The following is a 15,497-nucleotide window of genomic DNA, read 5'->3' as shown; positions in this document are numbered from 1 at the left end:
TGGGGGTCAGTCTCCCACAAAACAAGTGATACAACACAGGAAATTGCATCAGGACAGGTTTGGATTTGACATTGTGAAAAGTTCTTTCACTGAAAAGCTGGCCAGACTTTGAATCCTTTAAATAAAACTAGGGGAGAGGGTAAGGAGATGTCAGTGGGCGTGTTACTATATATATACATATGCAGACACCAGAGTCTGGAAATGTCCCAATTAGTTCTGGAAACTAAAATAAAGATTATTAAAATTTTATCTGTTTAAATTAACTTCAATTAAAGGCTGAAAGGCAGATGCAAGCGATCTTATCAAACACAAATCTGCATGAATTGACAAATACAATTTAGGCTGCAAACACTCTATGCAGGCTTTCTTGTCAATTTTCTTTCACTTTCCTGCAATTCCCTGTCATTTTACCTATAGCTTTGGAAAAAAAACATCCCTTTGTTATCTATAGAAAACAAACAGTAATGTTGCCATTCATTCACAAAAAACCAGCAGCCAAATTAGAGCCCTTTTGCTGGTAAAGCTACTGTAGCTATAGGAGCAGGAAATTGAAATTTCTACTGAAAATAATAATTAAGTAAATGCAGATAATTAAAATCATGTTAGCAAGAATCTCTACACAAAAACCTGTATTATTTAGCTAGGCAGTAACTGAACTGACAGGCAGAGAGGGAAACAAGATAAAACCTCCACTCTAACAATGCTTCAAATCCCTTAATCCATTAGTAAACAGCTTACAATCTTTGTTTCTGAGGTGGAGGATGACTTCGACATTTGACTACTAAAAGTCAAATAAAATGCTCTCCCAACTTCATATTTCTCTACAAGTAGAATACTATACACACATGCAAACATTCCTGCAGCAGAGCCACAAGCCTGGCACACACACACAAAATGAATGACCAAATATCTGTTCAAAACTCATATGACTTGATATAAAGAAAAACTGATCTTCTATCTCCAGTTCAGTAAGTAGGATGCCAGATTAGAGTCCCACACAATACCACACCAGCTCACTGACAAAATACCCCAATGAAAAAGCAATATAAGATTCCTCCAAACAAATATTTCCTGCATTTGTTAATGCCCACCATGACATGTAACCCATAATAAAACATTCTGCAGTACACTAAGATCAAAGATTGGTAACATCCACCAACCTGATGCTCACAGCTTGAATCCCACCAGAGTTTAAATAACTAACAACTATTAACATCTAAAGGTTTGGCATCTGAAAACGAAAAATGGAAGTCTATTTCGGAATCAAATTTGTCTTTAGATGAGGCTTGGACCAACCTGGTCAAATGGAAGGTGCCCCTGCCCACAGCAGGGGGTTGGAACTAGATTATCTTTAAGGTCCCTTCCAAGCCAAACCATTCTGTGATTAAACACTAACTTCAAGTCTGTATTTGTCCACATCATGAATAAAGTGGGATTGTTTTCAGTTCTTGGCTGGGTGGTTCTAAACTTCAGAGTTTACAAATTTGAAGACTGCCAACTTCTATCTGTTTTCTTTGCACCTAAACCAGCTAGCAGGCAAAAGCTTGAGGTGTGATGTTAATCTCACACAGAAATTATCACCACACTTTGATAATTTTCCAATTGAATCCTAAAAATGTATATCAGTTTGTAACACCATTACTGCCTAATATGCTGGATAGACTTTGGAAATGCCACCCAAAGCTCTACAGCACTTGGGGGTCAGCAATTGTTTCTTCCTATTTATAGTTTGTACCAACAATTCCAATTAGTTATTCTAGCAAACAGCACAGGAATAGTGCCATGCTGGAATATAATTTTTAATGAACCACTAATAAGCCAAATAAAGTGTTCAGGGGGGAAAAAAAAGTGTTTTACAAGAGTCTGAATTGTTTACTGTTTCCTACAACTATGCCTAAGACCCACTTTTCTCTATGCTTAAGAGGAAGAGAAGCAATTTCTATTTTTAAAGCTCCTTTGAAAATCACCCAACTCTTTGTTTATAACCAAAACTTCATCCCTCCAAGCATCTTTCAGAAAATACTATAGTCACAGATTATGGGAAATACAGAAAAAAATCCAGATTTGGAGAACAGCACTGCCAACATGTCATCTTTCTTCAATATGTCATATAATTTTAATGGAAAAATGCCATCATCAAATGCTTCGAAAATAGACATGCAGATGGATTCAGTGGTGCTTCATATTTATCCTATGAAAGAACATAAAAAATAAATTAAAATTATTTTAAAAAATGGAGTTTGTACTGCCTGTTATTGTCCCTCTTGCCTCATGGTTTTAATGGATGTGTTTAGAATTCAGAAAGCAAGCACCACAGCCCCACAAACCACTGGTTTCCTGCCAGGTCTCTCTGATGGCATTTGCACAGCACACTCTGGGAGAGGAAGGGATAGCAGTTCAATGCAGAATTTCATAGTTAAACAAAGTTGTAATTACCCCCTTGTTAGAGCTCTTGTTTAAAGAAGCTAAGTGATACTATGCAGACATGAGTATTGCCATGACTCTGAATGTTGCAGCTGAAAGAGTTTAATTTCTGGTTCTTACCTCTGAAGGTTCCTCCTTTCCACACCTCTCTTTGGAAACACAAAAAAGCATATTTTTAGAAATGCTCTTCTGAAATTCCATTCAATCAAATTGCATCTAAACAACTCCCAAACCCTACCAGTTGTAATGCAAATCTTGAGTTCTAAAAGATCCATATAATGCACACTGAGCAGGAAACACCTTAAGGAAATGGCATGGGCTGCTTGTGACCAAGAAAAAGGGGGACAGAAACAAACTCGAGCCCACCCTACTGCTGCTCTTTTCTACAGTGATGGGCAAAAGCTCATCAGAACTTTGATGTAAAACCAACATTTTTCTTTTGTTCTTAAAAGAGAAAAACAAGTAACATATAGCAAACTGGAAGGAAACTAGGAGTTCCACCATTCATCTTATGTATATTTGGGATTGTTAAATTAGTTATGAATGTGCAGGCTTGCTTACCTCAGCCACTGACTAATTTGAGCATTTTAAAACAATTTCTAGTATCCTTATGTCATCATTTCATTAAAAACCATAAAAAGTGGTGAAATCATTACCTTTTTGTTTGGACAGCAAATATAAATTTCTTGTCAACAGCCATTTTCTTGCTTTTGTGTCTCAACTCAGAATAGAGAAACCCAACTCTTTTGTCTTTAAAATTATAAGGTTCTCATGAAAACGCTTTTTCATTTACTTTAACTAAACCACATTTCTAGATCTAACTAATTTACAACATCCCTTTAGGGAGCCAAATCTGGGGCTTAGAAACATTTTTTTTCATTTATCCATGGGTTTCAAACTCCCAGTTTTCCCAGAGGATTATGACAGCCTGCCAATTTAGCTTGATGCATTAAGACTGTTTACACAAATCCAAAATACAATCAAACAAAAACCAGTCTGGTTTCAGCCTCCCCCTGCTGTATTTTTTAGGCTCAAAACTGGCCAGAGAAATGGGAACCAATTCCAGGCTGGAACACTGCCTTTACAGCTATGAGTGGAGCTTCAGCAAAATGAGAGAACCAGGTGACAGACAACAGTTAGTATTTTTCTTCAATTTAATTAATAGAAAATTCTATGTAATTGTACAAAATATATCACATCCATTTACAGTGCATAGCTGTTGTTCCTGCTCTTGCCCCTCACACTGCATTTTTATGCATAAGAGTCACTCACAAGTACAAGCAGCTCCAGAAAGAAGAGGTATTAGATACAAAAAAGTAAGTCCACTTCTACAATAAGACAGATTTGCACTCAAAAATATCTTGCTTGAGAAGCTACAGGAGCATGCATGCGACATCACTAGATGGGGCAGAAAAGCAGTGAATACCACCAACCAAAGAAAGAAGGTGGATTCTCCAAACACTTGGTGAAAGGTAGCTGTCCTTCCCTGTCAACAGCACTGTCATGCAAAGCAGAGCAGTGCAGCCATTAAAGAGTCAGGAAAAGGATCAAGAAACCAGCAGTTGAAGAACAACAAGACACAGCTATATTTAGTAAACAAGTTAGGCTGAAACTATTGAGGACAAGCAAAAGAGGCAACCCACTGAGAGGCAAAACAATCAAAAAACTGATTAAAAAACCCTAGCTCATTCAACCCAGTAACAAGACTTAGGGCAGAAAGCTTAAGACTATTGTAGCACTCACTGATGGTTTGTAACATGAATACTTGCATCATGGAGCAAAAAAAGCCAAACAAAAATAAGAAAGGGAGCAGGAAGAACAAAGGAAAAAAAAGGCAAAATGAGAAGAGAAAAAGCTTTTTGTATGTTCCAAGATTTAGCAATAAACTCAGGTTTTTAATGGTGATGGTGTTGCTCTCCACATCCCACCCTTTCATCAGCACCACCCACCCACTTTCATTGACTCAATGATCAGTTCAGACTCCAAGTTGCTCCATGGAAACAAGCTTTTGCAAGCTGAATGCCCGTATGTGTACTTCCTGAAGAGCACTCAAGCTTTCAGAAAAAAATTGCACATCACCATGTGGTGTCCAGTTACCCATCCTTCAGCATTCAATTAAAGAAAAGTCCAGGAAACTAGAATTCTGCATCAACTTAAACAAGCAGATGAAGAAAAGAGGTAAGTAATTCCTCTTTAAACTCCTGGTGCTCACTTGTTCACAGAGAGGAAAAGTGGAGGTGAGCAGTGGTTCCACCTGAGCTCATAAGTAACTGCAGAAAGATTTCCTGAAAAGGAAGTTAGTGAAGCTTATGAAAAGTTGTTTATCAGGTGATTTTCACCTCCTAAACATAAGAATGTCTCTACTAGAAATGCTCAACACCAGCAAGAGCAAAGAGCACTGTCATCATACATGCCATGTGCTATAAAATTAATTATCCTCTAACACTCTTCCCATTACATTATGCGTGGGTAAAACTGAAACAACATTCTTGGCTTTACGATCACATTCATTATGGATTAGGTTTAGCAAAGACCTAAAGAGAGACAGGAAAAATAAACCTCAGTAATTGATACAAGCCACACCAAGAAGGGAAGCAGCTCTGAAGAGCAAGGAGTGACATGCAGATCACCCTGTACTTACTAACATCACAATCCATAATAATAATAATAATGTTTACAAAACAAAATGCTGCTTCAAAGGACTTCTAAGAACACTGCTCTTGACCAATTTTTCCCTCTTACATACTTCATGATACAAAGCATAGAAGGAAAAAAATCCTTTCAGAGTAGGTTCTTTAGGCAAGAGATGATCCTGTCAGAAAACTCTACCGCCATATCAAAAGTATTCAGTTACAGAATATGAAAAACACACTGTAAGGCTAGAAATTATTCTAAGCATCTCAAGCATTAAAAGCTTTTCTAAAGGAGAAAGAAATTCTAAGAGAAGGAGTTCTAACAGACTCCTGTGTTTGAGATACTACTCACAATAAGAGCAAATATTGCCAATTACTCTGTGCAAAATAGAATTGGTTTTAAACACACACTCCTCTGCTTTTCAGCTGGCTACAGAGCAAAGAGTTCCTCCTCACTGCACATGAACTAAAGAACTCTTTAGCAAAAGGTGAGCTGCCGCCACCAAGTTTCTAAAGCAAACAGCCCGTTCCCTCCTTGCTGCTGGAGTTTAATCTCTCCTGGCACCAGCCACAGCCATCCTTCTCAGGCAGGGCAGAATGATGTCCTGCCAAAGTTTTTATTTTTAAGAAGACCAGCACAGTGACAATAGCACACAGCAATCCCACAAGCAGAGAGCCCTGTGAATTAGGCTGAGCTCGCTGTTGCTATGAGCAATTGCATTGCAGCACCACGGCCACTTCTGCAGTCTAGACGGGCAACGATAAAACTTAATATTCTAGCCCAAATAAATGACAAATACCCCACACACTCATTTTTCTCGGTAGTGAGCCCAGCCAGGGATGAATCATCATGCACACACGCTTTCCAGGCTCACGGCACTAGCGACCACAAGATCCTCTCTGCCTAAGCCCTGTAGCAGCTCTTCCCCCCACAGATTGGGGGCTTTGGAGAAGCCTCACTGGGTTTTAGCAAAGCCACAGGTTCAACAGACACTGCTGGTTCCTGCAGGGCTGAGGAGCGGCACATGCTCATAACGCTGCCTCAGAACCTACCTGACACAGTCAGCTTCTACACGATACCCAGGAAAAGAAATGGGGCAAAATTATATTAACTTACCTCCATGTCACCCCTCCAGTGAGTGGTTAGCATATAAACTGCAGATAGTAGCAATACACAGACAGTGACAGAACAAAATGTAGATACTACACAAAATGATAAAAAAAAAGAATCTTTTTTATTACGTCTCCTTCTTCCTGCAGTAACAACAACAGCAGAGCAAAGCAAAGTCTCCACTTAGTAATTTCAGCTCTCCTTTACTTTCTATTCCTCTGAAAACAAAATGCACAGGCTCAAAGAATCTTTAAAAAAAATCCTAAATTATTCAGCTTGCCTGAGACTTAACAATAAGAGCGATTTTAATTTCTCTGTGAAAATACTTTCAACCATAGAGAATCCTTCAGAAAGACTCCTTCTAACCTTCAGGGCATCCTGCACAGCTGCACAAAAACCGTGGCTTGAAATGAGAAGTTGAGACTTCTCCATTTTTTTATGAGTTACTATTCTGCCACAGACCCCAGTAATGGAGAGAGTCCTTTTGAAATGCTCTCCTCTTCCACATTGTTATCACACACTGGTGACAAACTTGGAAAAGGCTGTAGTGATTTTTAAAATATAATATGATGAATGTTTCCACATCTTTGTTTACCAGGAGTTATTGTTACAGAGTTCAATTAGCAGAAGCTTTCTCAGAAGGGAAAACAATGCAGCTGCTAAAAGCAATGGAAAACTGTCCAGCAAAGAGCACTCACTCCTCACCAGCCCCAGGCAGCCTGTCACAGCTGGCTCTTCCTGAGTCTAAATCTAGCAGATTTCACACCTTAGACACGACCCGGCAAAGTCACTCTGGGAGCTGACAGCTACGCACAGCGCCACCTGGTCCCACCCACCCTCAGCTGAAGGCTCCCACTGCTTCCCTCCCACCACCTGCCACGCTTCTCCCATTCCCTAACAAGCCAATTCAGGCAGAAACCCACCAAAACAGCCGGTGTGAGCAGCACGGCAGTAAAGTAATATAAGCCCTGATGATACCAAAAAATCAAAATTATTATTGGCAAAACTGTCAGTCTTCTGCAGTCCTGCAGCCCTCTGATGGGCGTGCTTGAGCCAGCTCACCCGGGGGCTCGCAGGCTCCTGCAGGAGAGTGGAAGAGATGCAGTGCAACAGTGCAGAACAAACAGGAGCCAGGGATGAAGCAGGGCAACACTTACTGACAGCCTTAGCTGCACTACTTCCCACATGGGCTTTTTTTTTTTTTTCTTTTTGCTAGAACTCTCTGCTTGACTCCTTTGGCAGAATCAGCAGTGCTCTCTCTGCCCTGATACAAACTGTTTTGATGAGGACCCTGAGAGGCAGGGGAACTTGGCAGCATCAGAGCCAGACGCCCATGCTGTGCTTCTGTCTCAGCCAGGGCACGAGGCAAGAGCCCAGGCGCCCAGTCCAAGTTCACAGACTTCTTGTTCCCATTCAGAAGCACATTCTTTGACTTCGAGGGATGCATCTGAAAAAGCAGATGGCCAGAATCCATTGAGACCTCTGACAACCATCATGTTGGTAATGCCAAATGTGAGATACGACTGTCCTACTTGAGATAATACATGGGATTCAATAATCACTGTGATATTCTAAAGGAACTGAAGTCACAGCAAACGGGAAATAACTCTGTGTTTTATCAAAATAATCAATACTTACTTCAACTGTGCAAGTTAACTCATAACATATAGATTTTTTTTATTGTATACAGTGATTGTATACTCTTAAGTAGAGTTAGCACTCACTAAGCCAACAACCATAACAATTTTCTAAATTACATATAAAATGGTTTCTTTCATCTGTTTATTCTCATAAAAATTTCAGTGTGGAAGCCAAAAGAAAACAGCTGCGTAAAGTACTTTCAACTGCAAGAGACATGCAAGAAGGTATTTCTGCCTGTGCTAGAGGGCACGATCTGTAATAACATTTTGCCTTACAGATAATGACAAGAGGCATTAAAAGGACAACTTGCTCTCTAATAAGCTTGCTTGACTGGTTGAGCATGCACATGCATAGACAGCACAGTTTTGCCAACAATAATTTTAATTAATTTTTACATTTCATTCGAAATTACATTAATTTATGGCCTTCCTAAAAGACATTTAGCGGACAGCTAATTAAATTCAAGCCATTAGATTTTAATTAGAAACGTTTAAAAAAAAAAAGGTCTCAGAACAATTCACACATCTTTGTGAACACTATGTGCTCATTAGCAGCTAGAACAGCCAACAAGTGATTATAAATACAGAAGAGGACTAAGCAGCATGATTCAAACCTGGAAACAAAAAAGTCACGTAAAGTTTCATACTTCAAAGCAAAAGATTCTGGGAATGCCCTCCCCTTAGCCCAAGTCTAGAAAACCTCTGCACATTAGTGCTTGCCACAAAAGCAAAATCAAAGGCCAACTAGCAGTGAATATCATAATACACATTTTAAAAGGCTGAGCTGCACTTAATCCTCATTAAATTCACAGCACCTTCCTGAACAAACAGTAAAACAAATTAAAGGTCCAGATGGAGCCCTTCCTTAATAAGACACATGGGATGTCCCAATGAGCCCATCATGGCTCCAGCACAAGGTGCTGGGCCACCCGACGATACCATGCCACTGTTCACTGCAAACCTCACACAAGAAAGCAAAGCTTTATTATTTCGTAGTAATTGAGTTTTTCCTACTTCCAACAAAAGCCAGTTATTTCTAAATATCGACCTCTCGGGACCAATACTGCATGAGTTAAAAGCAATATTGGTGTGCTTTGATATGGTGATCAGTTCTTCTGCTGGGTTAAGAGGTTCATAAATATTAACCATGGCACATTTGCATATGTCACCCACAGGCACAATCTTCCCTCAGAAAACTGGGAACAGAACCCGTACAATTCCTCCATGTGTCACTTTCTGATCACCACATCTAAAATGGCCATGGCAGTTACTTGAGCAAGGACAGTATACCTGGCAAAGATCCAAACTACCAAAGCATACTGTTAATTATGGTGCACCAGTTTGGTTTGGAGAGATGCCCAAAATGCTGGAGTTGACATTTCAAAAACCTGAAAGGTTAGGATCACACTCAGAAGTATTTAAATGAGTCAAGTTTTCCAGAAAATTGAGAACTATTCACTGTTACTACAGATTTTACAGGAGTGACGTAAAAATAAATTAATCTTATTTTAAGAGGCACAGATTTATTATTCTACAAAAGATGGAGTGAGTTGGATTACGAAACGCCTGCAATAGATGCAGCGGCACTGAATACGGCAAGAGCAGCAGGTAGGCAGCATTGCAAAGCCAATGGTCTTATAATCTGCAGGATGGAAACTTACACGGCTTACAATTCTTACATTCGAATGCATGTTCAGTTCACACTTGTAATTAGCACAACCTGGTGGCACATGCAATCTGTCCCCAAAAAAAGTCAAAAACTAGGCTGGTGCAGTATTTTTGTTTCAAGAAACTGGTGGGAATTTGCCGCAGCCTTCATAAAACTGGAGGCAGCGCAGCCTATCAGTTTTCTGGCAACATTTACACGAGCAAGCAGTAAATATTTTCGATCACGCCACGGCTCCGGCAGAGGAACCCGCCGCCCAGGCAGCCAGGAGGGTTCCTCGGGTACACGGACGAATGCTCGGACACTGGGAAGGCGCCGACGTCCCCGTTAACATTCCCACGGATGCCGCCGGCGCCCCAAGTTTCCAGGGGTGCTGCGCTCTCCTTGGAGCCGCTCCGAGCCGGGACAGGGCAGCGCTGCCCGCGGCTCCCGGCGCGGCACCGGGCCCGCTGCGCCCGGACCGACGGCGTCCCTCCCACCCCGGAGCAAAAGGGAGAGGCAAAAAAACAAAGTAACATTTAAAAAAAACCAAACAACCTAAGCCAAACCATCAGCCCAAAGCTAAGCAACTAGCTCTGGGGAAGCGCAAACCCACGACGAGGGAAGAACAAAGAAGGCAAGTGCAGCAGGAGCTCTCGCAACAGATGGTTTGAAGCTGACCAGATTTCGCGCTGGCATCCCCTCCCCTCCCGCCGCGGGCGGTGTTCGCACGCACCGGCCCGGCCGGTCCCGGGCAGTCCCAGCCCGCAGCTCCGGCATCCCCGCCGGCCGCAGGTGCGCGCCCCGGGCCCCGCCGCACGGCGGGCTGCCCGCACCTCGTCCCGTCCCGTCCCGCAGCGACTCACCCAAACTCCCGGCGAAACCGTCCATCTTGTGCGGAGGAAGACTAGTGCCGGACCCCGAGGCGAAGCCACCGTCGTGGTCGGCCGGGACAGGTTCATTCACCCGCGGAGCGGCGGCAGGCAGCGGCGGCGCCGCAGCCCGGCGCCCGCAAGCCGCCCAGGGAGCGGCTCCGGCGGCTCCCCGCGTTCGGCGGCGGGAGGCGGCTCCGGCGGCTCCTCCTCCTCCTGCCGCTGCTGCTTCTGGTGCTGCTGCGGGGCCGGCGCTGCCCGGCTCCGTCCCTCCACCACGACCCCAGCACGGCAGCGAGTGCTGAGCTGCTCCCGCTCCCGCCCCCGCCACCAGCGCCGCCCCAGCGCCCCGTGCTGTCGTGCTTCCGACTCCGCCCGCCCTGGCAGCCGCCGCTTCCCCTGCGGGCGGGCCGGCCCCGCAGCCCCGGCGGGCGGGCGGGCAGCGCCTGGCGCCTCAGGCCGCTGCCCTGAGCGCTGCGGGCGCGGGGCTGCGCGGAGCGGACGGGACGGGATGGGATGGGCTGGGCTGTGGCCGGGGAGCGGCAGCGCCCCGGGGCCAGCGCGCCTTCTCCGGCGTGGGTCGGCCGGGAGCAGCACCTCGGTTTACCTTCAAAAGCTTGTGCTATCTATTGTACCGGCTGTGGGTGGGTTTAATTGGGCGACTTAATGTAATCATACCAGCAGTCAAAACAGATCTGGTTAGGTGAATCTCAAAATGTTCGTTCACGCTAGTTGGGGAAGTTTTTCCTCACCGAAGTGAAGCCAGAGGAACTGTCATTTCTTTACCCTCGCATTTCTTATAGCTGGGACTGCATAAGCAGTCACACGCGCCGCTCCCAGTCGGCCGGGTTCCTGACCGTCTCCTGTAGCTTCCAGCCATGTGCTTGATGTCGGGGGAAAAGAGAAAGCAGGACCAGAAATTCAAGTCAGCCATGCTGCATACTATCTAATCGCCCAGCCAAGGCGATTTCGTATGTTAAGCAACATCATCAAGTTGCGTGACGCACTTTCTCCTTGGTCAGGAAAAGCTCCGTACCCATTGCAACATCCTGTTTTGCTATAAGTATTTCCCTGTAATGCGCTCTAGGCGAGTGCCGCAGCTACACAGTGCCGTGGGTAATTGCCTCACAAGCATGGCCCTGGCATTTGCAGCTGGGCCCTCTAATGACAGGCTGTGGATGTTGTTGAACAGGACTGGGGAGAACTCGGAGCTGGAGAGCAGCACAAACCGGCTGGGAGCAGCCCGTGTTTCCCAGCAGCTTCCATCCACTTAGGCAAAAGCATCATTATCTTACTGATCTGCAATATTCAATAAACCCAGGAGGTTTGTGCTTGCTCACATTAGAGAAAAGCACCTTGAAATTTTTCATCAAAACCTAATCTCCACTGGATTTTCCAGCAAATTTTACTAAACAGCTGCCACAGCAATGAATTTGAGTGCAGCTGCCAGCCAACTACATTAATAATCCACCATCATACATCCTGTGGTCTTGTCAAAAAAGATGCCCTATTTTCGATCTGCTATAAATGAGCCACCATTAGCCTCCAAGGTCTGGTCTTAATTACTATCAGGTGTTAGAGCTCCTTTACCTGCACTTGGAGTATGTTGTAGAATGGCTTTATATAGGCTACTTTCATGCTCTTCTAGCTACGAGAAATGAGCTCTGCAGTCAGTATAGTCCAGTCATAATTCCCTTTAAAATGCTTCATTTTACAAACAAACGCAAGAGCCAGGCGCTACAGCTCCAGTCCTATCTTCCCCACCCCTCGTTTATTGCTTGCCTCAGGGCAGGTTTCCAAGATGCTCAGAGCATTGGGAGAACACAGAGAAATCTCCTCAAGCTAGGAAAGGAAAAGTGCCCTGGGAATTCAGAACCTGTGCACAGTTTTCTTCAGGAAAAAAGTCCCTTTCCTGGAGACAGAGCCTGATGCAAATTCTTCAGATGGGATTTGTGTGCATCAGATGTGCTGTTTTGTTAAACAAAAAACCCCAACCAAACGAAAAGCAAGCCCAGCTGCCTTCTTCAGCTCTTCAAAACCACCCTTCAGATACATCCATGAGTGAGGTATTACAAACATCCTTACATTTGTAAGTGTTGCCTCTATTTTGTAGACTAGAAACTGAGGTTCAGAAGTGAAGATGGCATCATAGATCCTTGTCTAGATGTTTAATCCTACTGAAATTGGTTAGGAGCATGAATGAATACCTTTGGTTAGCTGGTTTGTGCAGAGCTTGCATAGAAGTATACAAAAAGGTTAAAGAGCTGCAAAGAAAACCAGTTCTCCATAATCTTATATTGAACATGAGTATGGTACTGGAGTACCATTGAAAGCCCAAGATTTGGTTCCAGTATTTTAAAAGTAAAGCTGCCGAGTTAAGGAACTGAACAAAACTGAGACATTGGAAGGGAAGTTTACTTCTATGTGACTTGATATAGGAATTTCTGAAGAGCAAACACAATGCAGAACTTAACAACTATGGCAAACTCCAGCTTTTAAATTCTTATGTTAAACTCTTCAGTCTAAGCCAAGTTCTGTGTGCTACGTAAATTTAGGTGGGGTTTTGACTGAAGCATTAATTTATTTATAGATTGTGGTGTACATAACGTGTAATTGCAGTATAGATAATACACCAGCAGAACTTCAGCAAAAAAAATCTGTAACAAATACATATATGGCCATGTGTATGTAATCTTTAACAATTTTAGTTGCCTGATGAGTGGAAGAATTTAGAATTACAGAAAAAAATATTATCCTATTTGTGTCTGTTTCAGACAGGTACTGGCAAATTATTTAACATAGCTGTAAACTGATTAACAGTATGACTGTTCCAGGTGCAAACCCTAAGGAAAAGGTGATTTCTTACCTCCAGTATAATACTAATGTTTGACTTGGAGGAGGGGGGAATTGTATAGTGCTTTAAAGGGTTTAACTTCTGTTTCTTTGTTGATAGTGATTCATAAACATGACCCAGAGAGTTGTTACAAAGTTTTAACAAGCTCAGTTATTGTCTCCCTCTAGTTTATGTTTTGATGCTAAGGAAAGATAATGCTATTCAAGATTGGAGGAAACTTGGAATATCCCATCTCAGCTTTCTAGTCAGCTAAACAGCCAGTGCTTTATTGCACATATAGATAGCAAATAGAGAAAGATAAATGTGATACCACAGAGCAGGACTTTTACATCAGTTTGACAGATTCACAATTTGGGAGATTGAAATTCTTTTCTGCTGCTCTCCCCCGCCCTGCATTGCAGCCCAACCCCTTTGACTCCTGCTTGTTCAGGAGGCAGCTGGACCAGTGCTGGGACAGGCAAAGCCTGAGCTCTGCTTCTCAGAATAGCTGGTGAGCAATGAGCCAGTGCCTCAGCTGCACTAAATCAGTTTGGTGTTGCTGACTGCAGCAGGCAAGGCTGACAGACCCTAGCTAGGGACTTGGATGTACACACCAAGTCTCCCTCTTACCAGAGAGAAGTTATGGAAAATGCAAACCCCAGAAGGAGGTCACCCTGAAATACACAGTGGAGGCTAAACACATTCCAGAGATATTTACACAGCCCTTAAAGGAAATAGGCTGGTTTTCCCCATTGTTTCATTTCTATGGCACATTTTCCTTGGATTGCAGGTTTGTGAACAGTATTTCTTGCAAGAATACCTATGTTTGTCTTGGTGGTTTTTTGAATTGACATAGTTTGGCAGCCTTCAGCCTGGGAATTGTTTATAACCTTTTGGTGTCTTGAATGTAAATTACATTGAAGCATTTTTCCACTGAGAAAACCTAAAAATTATTAACAACTGAAAATGAAATTGCTGAGATTCTTGTACATGAAGTTGAGAGTCTGAACCTGAGCCATTTCATCTTACTGTTTCAAAAGAGACATGTAATTCCCACAGGACTCATCTTCTCCTTCCTGCACTTTTTCTGGTGCACCTCTTCAGGGTGAGTAGCAAAAGCCCAGATGGCAACCAGCAGTCAGGAAGCCTGAAGTCTGATCCAGCCCCAGAAATCTGATCCTTCCTCTCTCCTGTTCTACCTGCAGACGTAGGAAAAGGAAAAGAGGTGGTGCTATTTGTAACCAGCTGTGCCCCACAATGGGGAAAATCAGCCTATTTCCTTCAAGGGCTGTGCCCCACAGCTGGTGGTGTAATCAGTGTATGATTTCTCCCCATGCTCATTTGAGATGTTGTTCTTTGCACATAGGTGGTTTCTTTAGGATGCCTTGTTTTGAAGATCAACTTTGAGAACAACTTTGTTGGCTTGCTGTAAGACATGGGATATTATTAATTCTCCCAAGTCTCAAGTACCCAGGGGTCACTGATGTAAGGGAAAAGATTTGATGCCTGACCTAGAGGAAAATTAAATTACTTCTTCCTGATTTATAGAGGTTATTTTTCTTACCTTCATCACAGAATCTCTGGAGATTTTCTTTCTGGGCTGGGATTTTGCCTCCCCCAAGAAGCAGCCTAGGGTTCAGTCCCTCTAAATTACCCAGGGGTATGAATCAGCACCTGTAATGCTGAATGGGCTGGAAGAGTCATGTCAGGAACTTGAGGAGAACGAAGAGAACTTCCATTAAGCCTTCTAATTATGTGTTTAACAAAAGTATGACCAAGGATTTTTAAAATGAGGATGAATTAACTGCTGTGTCTATCCTCATCTGTTTTGTTAAAGACACCAAGCAGCTTCTGTAGAATGCATTTAAGAAGCCAAGTCTTTTCAATATTGCTGTGTATGTGCTTCCGCAGAAGAACAGCTTCTCCAGGTCTTCCCCCATTCCCTAAAAGGAAGAACAGAAATTGTCCACCAAAACAAAAATATTAAGAGTTTGCCAAAGGCTTTCCAGTGCCTAAGTTCTGTTTAGGTAGACTTTTGTTTTTGTAGTAGAAGGATGGATCATAGTCTTATTTCATATACTTATTTCTATACTTCTTTGCTGATTAACATAAAGTCTCACAGAAGTTGACTTTTGCTGCTATATATGAATCTTTGCTTCACTTCTGCACATTTAGTTTTTCATTTGATTGCAAATAGATTTTCATCACAATGTGCAAAGTTGTTTCCAAATGTTTGGAGATGTCTTCATTTAATAGCACAAATACAATTTACTGTCAGTCAAAAAAGCCAAAAAATTTTGAAAGATAGTAATGATTTGTGAGAATCCCCATAATGGAGA

At 42.8% G+C, this 15,497-nt stretch overlaps 1 protein-coding gene across 1 annotated transcript in view; it reads right to left on the bottom strand.

Moving 5' to 3' along the window:
- The window catches only part of EML4 (EMAP like 4), a 146,837-nt gene extending 136,288 nt beyond the window's left edge, over window positions 1-10,549 (bottom strand). The window contains exon 1 of the mRNA XM_053973342.1: window positions 10,320-10,549. Coding sequence (XP_053829317.1) covers window positions 10,320-10,344 — 25 coding nt within the window. The 5' untranslated portion in view covers window positions 10,345-10,549. The remainder of the gene's footprint in view (window positions 1-10,319) is intronic.
- Between the last annotated feature and the right edge of the window lie 4,948 nt (window positions 10,550-15,497).

Source organism: Vidua macroura, chromosome 3, assembly GCF_024509145.1.
Source record: "Vidua macroura isolate BioBank_ID:100142 chromosome 3, ASM2450914v1, whole genome shotgun sequence".
Lineage (NCBI taxonomy): Eukaryota > Metazoa > Chordata > Aves > Passeriformes > Viduidae > Vidua > Vidua macroura.
The sequence above is the reverse complement of the archived record's forward strand: the minus strand, read 5'-3'. Positions and strand labels throughout refer to the sequence as shown.